Source organism: Tamandua tetradactyla, chromosome 4, assembly GCF_023851605.1.
Source record: "Tamandua tetradactyla isolate mTamTet1 chromosome 4, mTamTet1.pri, whole genome shotgun sequence".
NCBI lineage: Eukaryota > Metazoa > Chordata > Mammalia > Pilosa > Myrmecophagidae > Tamandua > Tamandua tetradactyla.
Genome location: NC_135330.1, coordinates 35,894,307 through 35,914,944, shown reverse-complemented (window position 1 = coordinate 35,914,944; position 20,638 = coordinate 35,894,307). Strand labels below are relative to the sequence as shown.

Below are 20,638 nucleotides of genomic sequence, written 5' to 3'. Positions count from 1 at the left end.
TTGTTTTTTAAAACTATATTTTCTTGGTTTGGCCCATGCACAGTCTATGTTATTTTAAATGTTTTCCAGAATTCTGAAGAAGATGACTCTGCCAGTTATTGCTAATTGTTCAAGGATTCTGTGGGTGTTAATACCCTAGAGGACCTTATGCCACCGTCTTGGTTGACCAGAAGCCTCTTAGAAAATGAAATTTAGAGTATAAAAAGCTTCTAAGTTCATAGACTATGGACAAGTCATCATAAGCCTCCTTGTCATATGTCTTTATTGGTACTTCTGGTTGTTTCCAAAGCCTGAATTCCTGCAGCAGAATTGCTAATTCAGAGGCCATGTACATTTTTAAGGTTTTTGATACGTATTATGAAATTGTTCTCCAGAATGCACTTCCTACCTACCTATCCCCTTCCCATCTCCCATAGTGATTGGGCTAAAGTAAAGGTTGTGCGAAGTGAGAACTAGGAAGAGGGATCAAAGATGACTTTTGTCTAGACATGGTTTGAAACTTGGAAAATGATGGCAGTATTAACTAGAATGGGAAAGTTAGAAAGGGAAGCAGATTTTTCACTTTAAAAAAAAATTATAAAAAAGCTTTTATAATATAAAAAATTTTTTTAATATAAAAAAGTTTATAGCTTTTTTTTACTTTGAAAGGAGAATATGATTATTTTGATTATTGGCAAGTGAAATGATCCTAGTAGTCAGTTAAAAGTATAAGATTTAATCCTGATTGGTTAGAGTTGGAAATATCATTAGGGAATCAGCTTAAAGGGGTGTTTTAAACTTACAGATAATGATGAGTACCTAGAAGTTGCAATAACAGCGCTTAGAAATATTCAGATCACATGGAGAAAAAAAGAAAGAGAAAATTAGTAGAAAACTACAATAATACAATATCACAGAAGCAAAGTGAGAGTTTCAAGAAAATAGATATGGTAGGATATAATGTCAAGTGCACTGAAAATGAGGATGAGTTAAATTTCCTGACTCTGACCAACAGTGTCCTTGGTAGGAGGAGTATTATTACAGGGGAGCTCTGAAAGCAGAGCAGATTGGGGCCACAAATTGAACATAACTATAGTTAACTAAATAAAGATAGTTTTTTTTGTGTGTTAGCAACAATTACAAACAATATGACAGTGAGATTGAATTTGGCAATGGAAGCAAGGTCAAGTGAAAGAGTGTGAGTGTGGAAGTCAAAATAATTTAAAGAGCTTCTCCATTACCTAGCCCCAGGGATTGGTGGTGGAGCAAGGGCCCATTTAAGGGGAGTGAGGTGTGGAAGAGTGATGTTGTTGTAGAGTCTTGCACAACCTGGGTTTTTCAAGTTTTATTAGAATGGAAGATATCTGCCTTTATTAGCCTCTCTTAATACAGTGATGAGACTGGGACCTCTCTGTGGAGAGACTTGCGGAATAGGTGCTGTCCCAGATACAGTTGTATGGCAGATTGTATTTTTCCCAAAGATGGCCACACCAATGTATATTTACTTTCCCACTTGTTTTTCTTCAGTAGTGAAGCTGCTGTCCTGTCAAGAGCTGGGGTCTGTATTCCCTTCCCTTGAACTTTGGCAGACCTTTGTTACTGCCTCGACCAACAGAATGAGCCAGAAGTGGCAGTGCTCGAATCTGAAGCTAAGTCATAAAAGGCAATCAATATAGCTTCTCTCTGGCTCTTTGCATCTTGGAACATAAGCCCTGAGCTAATAAGTAAGAAGTCTTAGGCCACTCTGTAGCCACTCTGCTAGAGAGATCATGTAGAGAGACTACTAGAGATAAATAGAGAGATAAGTTGAGGAACCCTCCACTCTTAAAGTCCCTACACCCTTAAGTCTTTCAGCTTAGGCCCTAGACATTGTAGAGCAGAGACAAGCCATCCCTGCTGTGTTTGGTACAAATTTCTGACCCACAGAATTCATGAACATAATTTATGGTTGTTTCACACCACTCAGTTTTGGAGTAATGTGTTACACAGTCACACAGTCATAACTGCAAACAGATGACGATACAGAATCTATCAGCATGGCCAAAGGAGAAAGGAGAAATCAGAAGGATAGTGGAGGCTGTAGCTACGATTATCAGGAAATTTGGTGGTGCAATTGAATGGCAGATTCTGGAACACAGAAATTCTTTGATGGCTGAGACATTCTTTCCTCCTATTTTGCTTGACACTGTTGCTTAGATCCAAATAAAACTGTGATTTCATGAACATCTGGACGAATTACCTGTAGCCCTAGACGTTGGTGAGATGGTGAGCCCTTTACCATGGTGGAGTAGGTTGGAAAGTTAACAAGAGGTCAATATTGGACTGGCTTCAAAAAACAAAAAGTTCTGCCAGTGTCAACTTTTTATTTAGAAGATGTGGAAGAATAGAAAACTGGCTTTGAAAGCTTGGGTGACTTTATTTTTGCCCAAAAGATTCATTCTCAAAGATCTGGACTGTTTTCATCTTTGACAGTTGCTTCCTAGAAAAGAATCTCTGCATTACAAGTGGTCCTTTGGGCATTGTGGTAGATTGCAATGAAGGACCTTCATTTGAGTGTTCAGAAATCTCATTATTTTGGTGCGCTGTTTGGTGGATAGCAAAGGGAAAAAGCCTTATCCCATGGTATTACCAACACTGAGGCTCTTGTTGCTCATGAAATACTGCCTGTTTAAGACAACACTGACTAGGGAAGCATATTCAACAGATATGGGAGCAGAAACTCTGCTTGGCTCATGTGGAGATAATCCATCTCTCTCCTTCAAAGAATTGAAAGAGCATTCTCTGGGTCAGGAGCTAAAACTATAATTTCTGGGAAAGTAATTAGCAAGTTTTCAGAGTAATGGTGCCAGACACTTCCCAAAGCTGTCTGTGAACATATTATTTATCAGCATGTTTGCAAAGCTGTAGCGCTCCAGAAATTCCAAGCATACCTGATCTTTCTCAGAAAATCCTGGGTGTAGATTTTAATTAATCCTATTACATAGTTGGGGGAAAAATCTTGAAAATATATAAACCATGCTCTACTTCATGTCTCCATGTCACATTTTGGTAATTCTCGCAATATTTCAAACTTTTCCCATGTGATTATATCTGCTATGTGATCTGTGATCTTTGATGTTACTATTTTAATTATTTTGAGGTGTCATGAACCAGGCCCACATGAAATGTAAACTTAATAAATGTTATGTGTTGTGTACCACTGGCCAGCTCTTCTCCTGTCTCTCTTCCTCTCCTTGGGCCTCCCTATTCCAAGACTCAACAATATCGAAATTAGGGCAGTTAACTACAATGGCCTGTAAGTGTTCAAGTGAAAGAGTCGCAGGCCTCTCTCTTTAAGTCACAAGCTCCAAATGATTAAGCTTAGTGAGGAAGACATGTCGAAAACAGAGATAGGCCGAAAGCTAGGCCTCGTCTACTAAATAGCCCAATTGTGAATGAAAAGGAAAAGTTCTTAAAGGAAATTAGAAGTGCTACTGCAGTGAACACACAAATGGTAAGAACATGGAACAGCCTTATTGCTGATATGTCAAAAGTTTTAGTGGTCCAGATTAGAAAATCACACCTGCTAAAGCATTCTTATAAGCCAAAGCCTAATCCAGAACAAAGTCCTAAGGTTACCTCCTCAATTCTTGAAAGCTGAGAGAGGTGAGGAATCTGCATTAAAACTAATTTGATTCTAGCTGAGATTGGTTCATGAGGTTTAAGGAAAGAAACTATTTCCATAAAATAAAAGTGCGAAGTGAAGCACCAAGTGATGATATTGATGATATAGAAGCAGCAGCAGGTTAGCCAGAAGATCTAGCTAAGATCATTGATGAAGATAACTACACTGAACAACAGATTTTTATTGTAGATGAAATGGCCTTCTCTTGGAAAAAGATGCCATCTAGGGCTTCAGTAGCTAGAGAGGAGAAGTCAGTGTCTGGCTTCAAAGGACAGGCAGACTGTCTTGTTAGCAGTGCATGCAGCTGGTAACTTTAAGTTGAAGCCAGTGCTCATTTACCATTCTGAAAATCCTAGGGCTGTTAATGATGGTAAATCTACTCTGCCTGTGTACTATAAATGAAACAACAAAACTTGGATGACAGCACCTTTAGTTTACAACATGGTTTACTGAATATATTAAATCTTTTGAGACCTCAGGAAAAAAAAGATACTTTTAAAAATGTTACTGCTCAACTCACTGCCCTCCCCCTCTCTCTCCATGGGACGTGACTCCCAGGGGTGTAAACCTTCCTGGTAGTGTGGGACAGAAATCCTAGAATGAGCTGGGACTTATGGATTGAGAAAACCCCAACCAAAAGGGGGAAGAGAGAAATGAGGCAAAATAAAGTGTCAATGGCTGAAAAATTTCAAACAGAGTCGAGAGGTTATCCTAGAGGTTATTCTTAGGCATTATATAGATGTCACCTTTCTAAGGTATAATGGAGAGCTGGAGGGAAGTGCCTGAAAATGGAGAGCTGTGTCCCAGGAGCCATGTTTCTTGAAGATGATTATATAATGATGTAGCTTTCACACTGTGACTGTGTGATGGTGAAAACGTTGTGTCTGATGCTCCTTTTATCTACCTTATGGACAGATGAGTAAAACATATGGATTAAAAATAACTAATAGAGGGAACAAGTGTTAAAATAGATTTAGTAGATTGAAATGCTAGTGATCAATGAAAGGGAGGAATAAGGGGTATCATAGGTATGAATTTTTTTCTTTTTTCTTTTTCTTTTTTTAAATTGATAGAATGGTGATGAATATACAACTATGTGATGATATTGTGAGTTATTGAGTATATACCAAGAATGGAATGATCATAGGTTAAGAATGTTCATGTTTGTATGTTGTTATGTTTAAAAAATATTACTGCTCATTGACAATGTACCTGGTCACCCAAGAATTCTGATGGAGATAGACCATGAGAATAATGTTATTTTCATACCAGCTGACACAGCATACATTCTGTAGCCCATGGATCAATAAATCACTTTGACTTCCGTGTCTTATTTAAGGAATAAATTTCTTAAGACTATGGCTGCCATAGATAATGATTCCTCTGATGGATGTGGGCAGAGTGAATTAAAAACCTTCTGAAAAGGAGTTACCATTCTCGGTGCCCTTAAGAACATTTGTGATGCATGGGAGGTCAGAATATCAACAAGAGTTTGAAGAAGTTGATTCCAGTCCTCATGGTTGACTTCAGCAGGTTCAAGAGGTCAGTGGAGGAAGTAACTGCAGATGTGGTGGAAATACCAAGAGAACTAGAATTAGAAGTGGTGCCTAAAGATACGACTGAATTGCTATAATCTCATCATAAAACTTTAAGAGATGAGTTACTTCTTATGGATGAGCAAAGAAAGTGGTTTCTTGAGATAGAATCTACTCCTGGCCAAAGAGGCTGTGAACACTTGAAATGACAACAAAGGATTTAGAATATTGCATTAACTTAGTTGATAAAGCAGTGATAAGGCTTGCGAAGATTGACTTCAATTTTAAAAGTTCTGCTTGGGTAAAATTCTGTCAAACAGCATCGCATACTATGGAGAAATCTTTCATGAAGGGAAGATTCAATCAATGTGGCAAATTTCATTGTCATCCTATTTTAAGAAATTCACACATCCACCCCAGCCTTCAGTAACCACCACCCTATATCAGTCAGCAGCCATCAGCATCAAAGCCAGACCCTCCACCAGCAGAAAAGATTATGACTCATAAAGGCTCAGATGATGGTTAGCACTTTTTAGGAATAATATATTTTTAGATTAAGGTGTGTACATTTTAAAAAGACATAATGCTGTTTCACGCTTAATAGACTCCAGAATAGTGCAAGCATAACTTTTATATGCAGTGGGAATTTTTAAAATTCATGTGTCTCACTTTATTGCTTTATTAGCTTGATTGCAGTAATTGCTTTATTGTGGTGGTCTGGAACAACCCTGCAGTATCTCTGAGGTATGCCTGTACATGATTATGTACTCTCCTGTTTTATTAGTTGGTTTGCTTGAAATGCCAGGTGATTCTACATATTTAGTTCCAGGTGCTTATAGGTGGTTTTAAATTGATGAGAAGGTTGACTCACCAGTTAGTCTCATACCTTATTAATTGTCTCTTGTGGCTTGGGTTCAGAAATCCCAAGTTCTCTAGGAAATTCTGGTTGCTATTAATTATTTAGCTTAAAACTAGGACTTTACTTATAAACAAGATTGTGTTCTTCTTTATTCATTCTGTCTTTTCCACGCTAATGCTCAGCTAAAATGAAAGAACCGAAGTTGGGAGATGTTTTAAGCTTTGAGGGACCCTCTTAGCTACTATTAAAATAGAATTCCTCAATAAATTGCAGGTTATGGTTATCTTTCAAGATCTTTGCCATTGCTGGCCATTCCCACCGTGTAGTACTTTAAAACCTTTGTCTTATACACCAAAAATAAATGACTACTTTGCTTTTTTTATGTCTCTGTAATAAATGAAAACAAAAAATGAATGCTTCTTTTAAAGACAAGAACTTTAGAGGAGAATAAACTGAGTTATTGGACAGGCCTTTGGAGTGTTGAATGTTATCCTGGGATTGCTTTGTAACATTTTTCTAATTCCTGACATTTTTTTCTTTTCTTCCTCAAGACATACTTAGATTCTTGCATGTCTAAGGATTCCTTGATTTCCCACTCAGTGCTACTAGAATCCCCCCACCCCCAAATTTGAATATTTACAACATCTTAAGAATTGTGGTTCTCGAAGTGTGGTCTGTGGATCCTAAGGGGTCTTGAGATCTTTTCAGAGCAAGTCCATGGGCCAAAACTTTTTTCATAATACTATTAAGATGTTATTTGCTCTTCATACTATGTTGACTGTTGCACTGATGGTGCAAAAGCAGTGGCAGGTAAAACTGCTGGTGCATTTGAAAAAATCAAGGCAGTAGCACCAAACTGTAGTAATAATTGTCATATTCTTCACCACCCTGCATTCAATTTTTAAAAAGTCATTTTCACTTAAGAATATACTCATAAAGCACAAAATATTATTTTATTAAAATCTTGAAACTTAAGTATACTTTTCTTCATTTTAAAGTTATAATTTGCCTACAACAAAATTTGCCTCTTTAATGTACAGTTCTGTGAGATTTGGCAAAATATTTATAGTCATGTAACACCCTTTCAAAAAATATATAGGACAGGTCCATCACCCTTAAAATTTTTTTCTAAGACTTTTAGCCAATACCCCCTCCCCTGCTCCCATGCCTAGCATCTGGCAACTGCAAATCTGTTTTTAGTCCCTATAATTTTGTCTTTTCTAGGATGTTACATAAATGGAGTCATTTCTTTTTTTTTTTTTTTTTTTTTTTTTAAAGAAAGACAGAGAAGGAAGGAAGGGAGGAAGAAAGGGAAACATCTTTAAACATTTTCTTGTTTTTATTATATTTTGTTTGTTTGTTTGTTTTTTACATGGGCTGGGGCCGGGAATCGAACCGGGGTCCTCCGGCATGGCAGGCAAGCACTCTTGCCCGCTGAGCCACCGCAGCCCGCCCAAATGGAGTCATTTCTGATGGGGATTGAATCATATCCCTCACAAAAGGCATGCTCAGGGCCCTATGCCCTGGTTCTGTGGGTATAAACCCATTTGAAATAGAAACTTTGGAAGTGTTATTAGTTAAGGTATGTCCAAACTAAATGAAGGTGCCTTAATCCAATATGGCTGAAATCCTTATACACAAAGGAGATTGGAAAAAGAAGCCATGGGAGAACAGCCAGCAGCCAGAAGCTGGCAGTCATTGGAACCCAGAAGAGAAAGGAAAAGATACCACCATGTGCATTACCATATGACAGAAAAGCCAAAGAACCCCAAAGTTTGTTGATGAACCGGAAGATAATGACCCTTGGAGGAAGCAAACCTTCTAGCCTTTGAAACCCTGAGCCAGTAAACTCCTGTTGTTAAGCCAGCCTATTGTATGGTATTTGTTTCAACAGTCGGAAAACTAAAACATACACTATGTGGCCTTCTGAATCTAGCTTCTGTCACTTAGGATGATACATTTGAGATTTATCCATGGTATTGCAAGTAGTAGTAAATCATTCCTATTTATTGCTGAGCAGCATTCTGTTGTATGGATATACCACAGCTGATCAGTTTATCAGTTGAAAGACATTTACCAAAATGTCCAAAGTAACTGCCATTTTGCATTCCCACCAATAATGCATGAGAGTTCCAGTTACTGCACCATGTAGTCAGCACTTGATATTGTTAGTTTCTTTTTTTAAGTTATTTTTTAAATTTTTTTCAGTATTGTCAGTTTTTAAGCATCTAGTTATGTAGTGGAATCCCATTGAGGATTTCATTTGCTTTTCTGTAAAGACTAATGATCTTGAGCCTCCTCTCAAGTGATTGTCATCTGTGTGTTGTCTTTGCTGATGTGACTGTTGAAATCTTGTGGAAACATAAGTACTTCATAAACTTTCCCATTTTAGCCACTCCCAACCATACCGTTCATTGGGATTAACCCATTCACAATATTGCAGTATCCTCACCTCTTTCCATTACTAAAACTTTCCCATCTCCCTGAACAGAAACTCTACATCTATATGCATTAATTTGCCATCCCACTTCCCTCCTGCCCTTGGCAACCTGTTCTCTAAATTGTATCTTTATGAGCTTGTGTATTCTCCAGTATCATCTTTGTAGTAACCTTGGTGCTTAAATTAAACATCCTGAATCTATAACATCTTGTTTGCTTTGATATCAATTTAATTTCAGTAATATACACAAACCCTTTTCCTGTACCTTTCCATCCCCCTCATCTTTATGAAGTTCTTATCACAAATTACATATTTATACATTATGAATCCTATGTTACTGATTTATCATTGCTTTTTATGTATTTGCCCTTTATCTATGTCATTACCCTCACTGAAGATCCTTGTTTCTTCTTGTGACTTCAGTCTTTCATCTCTTGTCCTCTCCTTTCAACCTGCAGAACTCACTGGCATCTCTTGGAGGCTAGACTAGTGGTGACAAACTTCCTCAGCTCTTGAATATCTGGGAATGTCTTAATTGTGCCCTCATTTTTTTAAAAAAACATTTTTTATTGTGAAATAGGACATGTATACAAAAAAGCAATATATTCCAAAGTATATTGTAGCAAGTAGTTATAGAACAGATTTCAGAGTTTAGTATGGATTACAGATCCACAGTTTTAAGTTTTTCCTTCTAGCTGTTCCACGACACTGGGGACCAAACGAAATATAATGGTTCAGCAGTCATACTTATTTGTTAAATCCTGTCATTTCTGTTATAACTTCTCCACTCATCCTTCTCCCAATCTTTAGGGGTATTTGGGCTATGCCCATTCTAAGTTTTTCATGTTGTAAAGGGTTGTCAATAATATGAGATAAGGAGATGGAACTAGTTGATGTTCCTGGAGAGGCTGGCCTCTTCTGATTTCAGGACTTATCTGGCCTAGGAACCTGGAGGTTGTAGATTTTTGGAAAGTAATCCTAGTGTGTGAAACTTTTGTAGAATCTCAGATAAAGCCCTAGGTGTTCTTTAGGATTGTCAATAATGTTTTTGGTTGGGGGTTGGTAAACTCTGGTAATTAGCAATATCTGGCTGAAGCTATGAGTAGCTTTCACAATAGCCTCTCAACTCTGCTTGTACTCACTTAACCCACTAAGACCTTATTTTACTACATTTTCTCTCTTTTGATTGGAAAGGTGTTGTTGATCCCATGGGGCCAGGGCCAGGCTCATCCCTGGAAGTCATGTCCCACATTGCTAAGGAGACTTCTGCCCCTGGATGTCATGTCCCACATGGTGGGGAGGGTAAAAATTTTACTTGCAGAGTTGGACCTAGGCCACATCTGAGCAACAAAAGAGGTTTTCTGGAAGTAAGAGGCATAACTGTGTAGACTTAGTTTTTCTGCTATAGAAATAAGTTTCTCAAAAACCTCAAGATTGAGGTCTGGGTGGGCAATGGTGGCGCAGTGGCAAAGTTCTCGCCTGCCATGCCAGAGACCCAGTTTTGATTCCTGGTGCCTGCCCTTGCCAAAAAATAAAAAATAAAAAGGAAAAGAAAAGATCAAGGACTTGACTTATTGCCTTGGGAGTCTCTAAAGTTTGAGACAATATCAGGGCTAATAGTTCCATATTTTTTTCTCCCATCCCTCAAGGGACTTTGCCAATGTTGTTTGTTTGGGTTTTGTTTTTGTTTTTTTTTTTTGGTATGCTGTATGGCATGGTCACATTTCGTTATTTTCCACACGAATATCCCATTATTGCAGCACCATTTGTTGAATTTTTGTTTTGCTTGTTTTTTATTTGTTCGTTTGCTTTGAGAAGTGCATAGATCCCGAATTGAGCTCAGATCTTCCACATGGTAGATGAGAATTCTACCACTGAACTACCCTTGTACCCTCCTACCAATACTTTTTAATTATCTGTTCAACATACTCAGGGATGTATCTGGGCATTACATTAAGCTATACAGAATTACAATCCCTCAATACCTATTCTGGGCTCCATGTGTTTGGGTTATTAAAATGAGCTGTCCAGACATGTTAAGTTAGATTATGTACTACAGAAAATTTAGGTTTTGAACAACATGAACCTCTCTTTCTTTGGCCTCATATAGTAGGTGAGATTCTAAAATACTGACAATGTCATCCTTTACTCCTGTATTCTGATTTACCTTAGTTCTGACCCAACTGGCTTTATCTTATCTCTAATTATTTCTAGTTGAAGCCTGATCACTTTTTCAGTTTCTTCAACAGTTGTTGTATGCAGCAATGCTAGTGTTTAGAGCTGCAGAACTCCGACTCTCAGTCTTAGGTTCACACATGAAGCCAAAGTTCAGAGAGACTGCAGGTTATACATATATAGCACAGCATCTCAAAATCTAGAGATAACATTTCTAAATGTTATCCAGACTAAATATGACTGCTATAAGAGCTTGCAATCTACACCCCAATTTTCTTATAAGTATTTTCTAAAAGAGACCATACAATATTCTTTTGTTTCTGGCTTATTTTGTACCACATATTGTTCCCAAAGTTCATTCACCTAGTTGCATGCCTCACATCTTTGTTCTGTAACCACACAATAGTCCATCATATGTATACATCACAGTTTGCCATTTTGCTTCTCAGTCAATGCGTCTTTTAGCCACCTCCACCTGTTGGGCATCATGTATAATGTCCACAGTCAACAATCCACAATCCACATCTCACATTATCCTTACCTAGTTGTACAATCATCAACACCCTCAATTCCAGACAGCCTTTACTACTTCAAAGAGAAAAAAAACCAGTAAACACACCCTGACCAAATAGAAAATCCAAACTTAACTCTTGTTTCCTCCCCCGCCCTCAAGTATTTACCCCTGGTGTTGCTGGTGGACTGTTGCTGTCTTCCTGTTAAATATAGAGCATACCATGCAATGGTAGTTTTCCCCTTACCCTTCTTTTACTTAGTTTTGTACAAGATTCATACCTTTGAAGTAATTCATGCAAGAACTTATTTATATTTGTAGTGTTAATCGGTGGGGTATATGGCTCTATAAAACCGTCTTCAATCATGTTCACCTTCAATATGGCATTATTACTTGACCCCAATGAACTGCCTTCACTTCTGTCCATTCTTTTACATTGAAGTTCAACCTCATTAGCTAACCATTCACCCATCTCTAGCTTTTGTGTATCTCTAGGGCCCCTAATATATTATAAGCCTCTGAGTTTACCTTTACCAAGGTCATAATAGTGAAATCATATAGTATCTAACCTTTGTCTCTGGCTTATTTCACTCAGCATTATGCCTTCAAGTTCATCCATGTTGTCATATGCTTCAGGACGTCATTTTGTCTTACTGCTGCATAATTTTCCATCATTTGTATATACCACATTTTATATATGCACTCATCTGTTGACAGGCACTTGGATTGTGCTCATCTTTCAGCAGTTGTGAAAAACACTGCTTTGGACATCGTTGTGCAATGTCTGTTTGTGTCGCTGCTTCCGCTTCAGCTCTTCTGGGTATATACTGGGTATATAGTGGTATTGCTGGGTTGTAGGGCAGCTCGATATAAGTTTCTAAGATGCTACCATCCTGTCTTCCATGGCTGAACCATTATACATTGCCCCCAGCGGTGCATAAGAATTCTAATTTCTGTACATCCTCTTGAACATTTGTGGTTTCCCATTTATTTAATAGTGGCCATTCATGTAGGTATGAGGTGATATCTCATGGAGTTTTGAGCTACATTTCCCTTATAGTCAATGAAAATGTCCCTCCTTCATTTTTGAAAAACAGTGTTCCTGGTAAAATTCCTGATTGGCAGTTTTTTGCTTTAGTACTTTAAATTTATATTAATTCCACTGCCATTTTGAAAATTCGGCACTTAATCTTACCGTGTCTTCCTTGTATGAGACGTGTTACTTCTTTCTTGTGACTTAGAATTCTCTCTTTACCTTGGCATTTAAAAGTTTGATTATAATATGCAGCAGTGTGAATCTATTTAGGTTTATCCTGTTTGGAGTTCATTGGGTGTCTTGGATGTATATATTCCTGTCTTCCATTAATTTTGGGTAATTTTCAGCCATTATTTATTTGAATATTCTCTCTGCCCCTTTCTTTCTTTTCTTTCTGGGTCTCCTAAAATGCATATATTGGTATACTTGATGATGTGCCACAGGGTCCTCAGGCTCTGTTCACTTTTCTTTGTTTTTCTTTCTGCTCCACAGACTGGATGATTTCAATTGTCTTATTGTCAAGTTCACCAGTTCTCTTTTCTTTCAGCTCCAGTCTGCTGTTGAACACCTCTAGGAAATTTTTATTTCTGTTACTGTGGTGTTCATTTCTGTTTTATTCCTTTTCATAATTTCCGTCTCTCCATTGATACTTCCTTTGTGTTCATCAGTTGTTTCCCTGATTTCCTTTAATTCTTTATCCATGTTCTTTTAGTATATTTACGAAAATTTTTTAAAACTGTTTGATATTTCTAAATCTTTAATCTTCTCTTTTGCATGGGTATTGCTTTCTGTTTTTGTAAGTTTTCAAATCTTGTGTGCTGGACATTTTGATATTTTAATACATTATTGCTGAAATTTAGACTCTAGGGTATCTGCTCCTTAATCTTTTATCCAGCTAGTGTTAGAACAGAGCTTTCTTTGATTGCCAGAAGGTATCTCCTTTTAAAGAACTGTAGTAAACTAATCAAGACCTACCCTGAATGGGCAGAGTCACATCTCCCTCTAATGAAAAGGTCACTCCCACAATTGGGCATGCCACATCTTCATGGAGATAATCTAATTAAACATTCCCACCCTACAATATTGGATCAGGATTAAAAGAAATGGCTACCCCCACAAGATTGGATCAGGATTAAAATATGGCTTTTCTGGGATATATAATAGTTTAGATCTGACACAGTATAAAAGAAACACTTTTCCTAGTTTTTTCAGATTAACCTGTGCAGCTGCTCTTCTTCAGGACTAATCTATACCATGAGTTTAGAGAATAGTTCCAGGTCACCTTGTAAGGGCCTCCCTGATCCTTTCTGTACCTGTGGCTCATGTTGGGCCACATAAATATGTAGCCCCAGGAATTTCCATTTACTTGGATACAGATTTCCTTAGAAAACAGTTTTCTCATGGTCCCAGGCACTGCATTCTGTGTTATACAGCCAACAGTCCTCTGCCCTGGGTTACACGACTCATCTCACCTCCCACAGCATTCTGTAGGAGAATTCTGTGAGCTGCCTTCTACATATAGGGCAAGTTCTGGGACAGCAAATCCCTTAGGCTACTACCAAACAAGTTGGGACAGACATATAAGCTCCGAGTGTGTGCACAAGGGTTCCTCTGTTCCCTCTAATACCAGAACACGGGATCTACACTGGTAGCACAGGCCAACTGATGACAGTTTGAAGAGCAGCTAGCTATGGTGCTGTAAGATCATATCACTTTTTTTTTCTTTTAACATTTTTATTATATAATGTAACATATATACAAAGCAAAGGAAGAAAAAAGGAATAGTTTTCAAAGCAGTCTTCAACAAGTAGTTATAGGACAGATCCCAGAGTTTTTCATGGGCTACCTATACCATCATCTCAGATTTTTCCTTCTAGCTGCTCCAGAATATAGGAAGCTAGAGGGAATAAATATTTTCTTTATCATCACAATCAATCTTTTTTTCTTCTTTATGAAAAATAACATATACAAAAAAGCAATAAATTTCAAAGCACAGTACAGCAATTAGTTGTAGAACAGATTTCAGAGTTTGGTATGGGTTACAGTTCTACAGTTTTAGGTTTTTACTTCTAGCTGCTCTAAGATACTGGAGACTACAAGAAATATCAATTTAATGATTCAGCCATCATATGCATTTGTTAAACCCTACCTTCTCTGTATAATTCCGCCATCACCTTTGATCTTTGTATCCCATTCTTTAGGGGTATTTGGGCTATGGCCATTCTAATTTTTTCATGTTGGAAGGGGCTGTCACTAATATGGGGTAGGGAGATGGAACTAGCTGGTGTTCTGGAGAGGCTGGGCCCTCTAGTTTTCAGGACTTAATCTGGTCCAGGGACCCTTCTGGAGGTTGTAGGTTTCTGGAAAGTTACCCTAGTGCATGGAAACTTTGTCGACTATTATATATTGCCCTAGATGTCCTTTAGGATTGGCTGGAATGGTTTTGTTTGGGGTTTGGCAAGTTATAGATAGCAATGTTAGCTGAAGTTTGCATAAAAGTGACCACCAGAGTAGCCTCTTGACTCTTTTTGAACTCTCTCAGCCACTGATACTTTATTAGTTACATTTCTTTTCCCCTGTTTGGTCAGGATGAAATTGTTGATCCCACAATGCCAGGGCCGGACTCATCCCTGAGAGTCATCTCCCACACCAACAGGGAGTCTTTTACCCCTGGATGTCATGTCCCATGTAGTGGGGAGGGCAATGATTTAACTTATAGAGTTGGTCTTAGAGAGAGCGAGGCCACATCTGAGCAATAAAAGAGGTCCTCCAGAAGTCGCTGTTAGGCATGCTTACATAAACTTCACAAGAGCAAGCCTCAAGATACAGGGCTTGGCTAAACAAGCCGTGGTGTATATGTACAATGAAGTATTATGCAGCTGTAAGACAGAATAAAGTCATGAAGCATGTAACAACATGGACAGAACTTGAGGACGTTATGCTGAGTGAGATTAACCAGAAACAAAAGGACAAATACTATATGGTCTCACTGATATGAACCAACATTAATGAGTGAACTTGGAGAATTTCAGTTAAGAACAGAAGTTATCAGAAGATAGAAATAGGGTAAGGATTGGGTAATTGGAGCTGAAGGGATACAGATTGTGAAACAGGACTGATTGTAAAAATTCAGAAATGGATAGAACAATACTACCTGATTGTAGCACAATAATGTAAGTACACTGAATGGAGCTGAATTTGAGAATAATAGAGGGAGGAGGGCTGGGGGCACATATGAAGCTGGAAGGAAAGATAGACGATAAAGACTGACATGGTATAATCAACGAATGCCTAGATTATACAATGATAGTGACTAAATATACAAATTAAAAAATGTTTTTGCGTGAGGAAGAACAAAGGAATGTCAGTATTGCAGAGAGTTGAAAATAAATGGTCATTCATGTTTTAAAACTTCCAACTTCTGTGTGAGACTAAAGCAAGAAATGTTTATTTGGTACAAAATTTATATTTTGACTGGTGCTTTTCCTAATATAACATATATGGACAGTTTAATTGAACACCATAAGTACATGGAACCTTGAATAGGGTATGAGATTTTGTAGGTTTGTCCAGGTTAGTGTGATGCTCTGATAAATCCCAGAGTGATTTGAACAGTGAATAAAGAGGTATTGGCAAAGTCCCCTTGGGGGAATGGGGAGAAAGGGGGAAAATTTAACTTCCCCATTTGAAGAATTCCTGATATTCTCACAAGCAGTGGGGACAACCAGATCAATAGGCCCAGCCCTCAATCTTGGGTTTTGTTCCTATGAAATTTATCCCCACAAAAGATAGGCTAAGCATACTTGAAATTAGGCCTAAGAGTCACCCCCAGATAACCTCTTTTGTTGCTCAGATGTGGCCCCTCTCTCTCTCTCTCTCTGTCAGCCAACACCACAAGCAAACTCACTGCCTTCCGCACCTGCCAACATGGGACATGACTCCCAGGAATGTAAATCCTGGCAGTATGGGACAGAAATCCTAGAATGAGCTGGGACTCAGCATCAAGGGATTGAAAAACCTTCTCGACCAAAAGGGGAAAGAGAGAAATGAGACAAAATAAAGTGTCATTGGCTGAGAGATTTCAAACAGAGTTGAGAGGTTATCCTGGAGGTTATTCTTACACGTTATATAGATATCACCTTTTTAGTTTATGGTGTATTAGGATGGCTAGAGGCAAGAGCCTGAAGCTGTAGAGCTGTGTTCCACCCATGTTTCTTGAAGATGATTGTATAATGATATAGCTTCCTCAGTGTGGGGCAAAAAAAAGAGGAAGGGGGTGGCCTATTGATTGGGTGTCCCTAATGTTTGACACAGTATCAGGGGATTTCCTGATAGTAAAGTTTAATAGATCCATATTTTTTCTCCCATCTCTAAAGGAACTTTGCCGATACTTTTTGCTTATCTGCTTAATATATTCTAGGATGGTATCCAAGTATTACATTAAGCTATACAGGATTAAAGGCCCTCAAGAGCATACCACTTTTAAGTAATCTTTTTCTTGATTTCATGTTTCCACTGTTTCTACAGTCCTTTTACTGTTTTCTGGAGCTTTGAAAAAGATGTTATTGCCAGTTCCTGACTGTTGTTCAAAGCTTCTTTAGGGGAACAGCATCTCTGTTTAGCATCTCTCTCTATCACCTTGATTGGGGTGGGGGCCAAGCATCTTCCCCATTTTTAAATTGGGTTTGTTTTCTTACTGTTCATATTTGAGAGCTCTTTAATATACTCTGGATACAAGTCATTTATCAGCTATGTGATTTTCTCAATGAAATAGTGGAACCTGTCACTTCAAGGAAAAAATCTGACAGTATTTTGCCAATGATAAAATTAGAGCTTTTTTTAAAAAATAGAATTTTAGAAAACTTATTTACTCCTATGATCCTACAGTCTTCCAGAATTTAAGTTTTTTTGATAAGATGTTGGTGATGCTAACAAATATGATTTTGGATATTATATAATGAAATGAGTCAACATTTGGAAGATCTGCAATACCCAGTAAACTAAACTGGTCATTTGGAAAAATTTCCAATTTTATAAAATTATTCATGAGTTAAAGAGCTATTCCAGGTATGAGATAGACCAATAGATTATAATGTATGAGCATTCAGAAAGTTCTTTGATATGTTACAGGTTCCACATTACAGCTAACCTTTAAGAAACGATCCTTTGATGGGTTTTGGTGTAGTATCAAAAAAGAATATCTACAATTATCTGAGAAGTCTATTAAAGTACTCCCTTTTCTACCCATATATCTTTATGAGGCGGGGTTTTCATCATACACTTCAACCAATATGAATATCAGTAGACTGAATATGGAGGCAGAAGCAAGAATCTGTTTCTATTAAACCAGATATTAGAGAGATTTACAAAAATGTAAAACAATGCCAGTCTTCTCACTAAGTTTTTGTTTTATAAATTATGTAATAAAAACATTACATTAAGTGTAATACGTTCATTATTTTAAAATGAATATTTGTAAAATGTCTGTTTGAACTTATAATACAGTAAATAGTGATAGGTATAGTCCATATCAATCTAAGTTCTTTGTGTTTCTCAGTCATTTTTAAGAGTGCAAAGGAATCTTGAGACCAAAAAAGTTTATGAATCACACTACTTAGGAGAATTTCATATCATAGTTGATACTGGTAGTGGAGACAGCCTTCTTAGGTTTGAGGCTTCCAGTTCTCAAAAAGGAATTCATCCTTACTTAACAAAAGTGATAAAATTTTTTATTCTTTAAAATGAGGTATCATTGGAGGCAGCTCTTTACTCTGTCTTCCATGATCATAGGTGATATTCAGCAAAGAACCAGGAACCTCACATGAAAAGGTGTGTACCTCTTCCTCCACCAAACCTGCCGTGAACCTCAGAGTAAAGATAGTGGGTTTACATCTCATTTCTTTAATCCTTCCCTTTTTTATCTCAAGTAGAGTTTCTCATGAGCAAGGAAAGTCTAAGGATTTGCTTAATCTGTAAACTGGATGCAGACTTACTTTGCAGATTGAGTGTTGGCCATATAACTCACATATTTATTCAGTCTGAAGCAAGTAGCTGTATTCTATATTTAACACTCAGCCTTTTAACTCCAGTGTGCCGTGAACCTATGTATTGTAAGGCATTTTTATTCATTGTTGTTAGTTCTTTCTCTTCTAGTGGTTGAAAAGTCAGAGGAAATATGGTACATGCAAGTTCTGTCTTAAAGCCAGAGATAACAAATCAGCTGGAACATATTTTTGTGCTGTTTATTCCAGGCAAATTGGTTAAGAAATCAAGAAAGGATCAAAACAAATCTTTATTAGTTTGGGAGCAGTGGGATTATTATCATAAAATGACTCCTTTTTGACTTTTATATACAGTAGTGTTAGATTATAACATTTAATTGGTAGCTATTAGCCTGTTGGAAGTGGTGGTTGGAGGTGATGGTTTAAAACCTTGTGACTATATCTAGTCTAGTAAAGTATACTAGATCATAGCACTTAATGGCCTAATCACTTTCTAAACAAGAAAACACTAATCTGCCATACAGGGTTGCTTAATCCAGCAAAGTAGATACATGGAAAGCTAATAACATTTTAAAATCTTCTAATGAGATTTTAGGTTTTAAAATGTCTCAGGTTAAAATCATAATCTATAAAAGACTAGCTATATAAGAGTCATCCTCCCTCCACCATTACTACCTCCACTCCCTAAGAAAAGAAAAGCTGTATTTGAACTTTTTCATGTGAATATAAGTGACCATTACATCAATGGAAGCATATGAGAGAATGTGAAGGGTTCTTTAATTAATCCATAGGATTGTTTCCATACTACTTTGAAGTATAGAGAATAATTAAATTTTGTGTTTCTCAGATAAACTTGATATTATAGCTGTATAAATAATGGCTATTTTATTCCAATATCAGCTCACATCATTATTCTCAGATTGTTATTTAAAGGTTTGAACTTTGATATTTGTCCATGAAGACCTAAAAATGCTTATGAGAATGGTGGTTGCTAAGAATGGTGTATAATCATGAATGTTAAATTCTTTTGTGCAGTAATTTGTTCATGGAATATGTTATCTCTAATTTCTTTCCTTTCCTTTCACCTTGATGACAGAGAGGTACAGAAAGCAGTCAACACTGCCCAGGGATTGTTTCAGCGATGGACAGAGCTCCTCCAGGACCCCTCTACAGCAACAAGGGAAGAGATCGACTGGACCACCAACGAACTAAGAAACAACCTCCGGAGCATAGAATGGGATCTAGAGGACCTTGATGAAACTATCAATATCCTTTTCTGTGGGGTCCATGCCATTTGGGGTAAATAGACAAATAGAAAAGTTTTTATCCAAACATCTTAAGACATAGATTTTTAATTTCCTTTTATAATGGATTCATGTTACTCTTATTTGTACCGTGGTACATCTAAAATAGTTGTCTAATAAACTAAGGTAGAGTAACCAAATCCTTTTGCAGGGCATGACACATCCTGCAATATAGAGGCAGCGTAGTGTTATGGTTATAAGCCCAGACTCTTGAGTTAAACTCTTGGTGATCAAGTACTGGCTCCACGAGTTACTAGCTGTGTGATTATGGGCATATTGTTTAAACCTCTTCAGTAGAAAGTTAGGATAATAGTCATACCTAGTTCATAGGGTTGTTGTGAAGAATTAAACGTATGTAAAGGTCTTAAAATGGTGCCTGGCACAGTGTGAGCCTTTCTAAAGGTGTAGATACCATTTTTGCATGGAGGTATGTACAGACCAGTGTTATACACTGACATTTAGAAAGCAAAAGAAAATCGTTTCGTAGACTTTTTCCTGTTTAAGAATTCATGTTATAATGCTTGTGTCCATTGGAGAGGAAGGCATCTTGTACCATGATGTAGTACCATGAAGCTACATTTAGTAAAAGAAACTCTATACTGCTAATTCATATTATTGATACTAAATAAGCCCACTGAACTGAATGATCAACCAGAGAACTGTAAAAACTGAGTTTTATGGCCTCTTTCCAACTGGAAATCCTGTTTAACCAAAACTTTGGATAAAAAATATGCCAGTTACATGTTCTGAGTTCTTTTGTTTTTGTTTTTAATCTCCAAGTAAGATAAATCATCAAGGAAATCAGGTTTTTCTCAGGACCACTCCACAGTCAGCGTAGGTTTGTGTGCAATTGCTTTGTAGAGTACATAATTTCTATTCATCCTAATGACCCCAGGGGATTTTTAAGTCATTAACAGATAAATATGTTCCCTAAAATGAGTGGAATAAAATATATGTGTGGGTGAGATTGAAAGCAAAGTTACAGGGAAATACTTCTTTCTTTGAAACAGAAGGGAGAGAAAAGGGATTGGAGGAGATAGAAAAATTGTGAGATAAAGAGGAAATACATATTTCCTCCTATGTTAATAAATAGTCATCATTCATTCAGTAAATATTTCGTGCTACTATAAACC

The 20,638-nt window shown here is 37.3% G+C and overlaps 1 protein-coding gene across 2 annotated transcripts in view; it reads left to right on the top strand.

Moving 5' to 3' along the window:
• STX6 (syntaxin 6) overlaps positions 1-20,638 on the top strand; it is a 76,062-nt gene that overhangs the window by 16,384 nt on the left and 39,040 nt on the right. For both annotated transcript variants that reach the window (XM_077157167.1, XM_077157168.1), the window contains exon 2: positions 19,298-19,467. In XM_077157167.1, the coding sequence (XP_077013282.1) occupies positions 19,298-19,467 (170 nt within the window). The remainder of the gene's footprint in view (positions 1-19,297; positions 19,468-20,638) is intronic.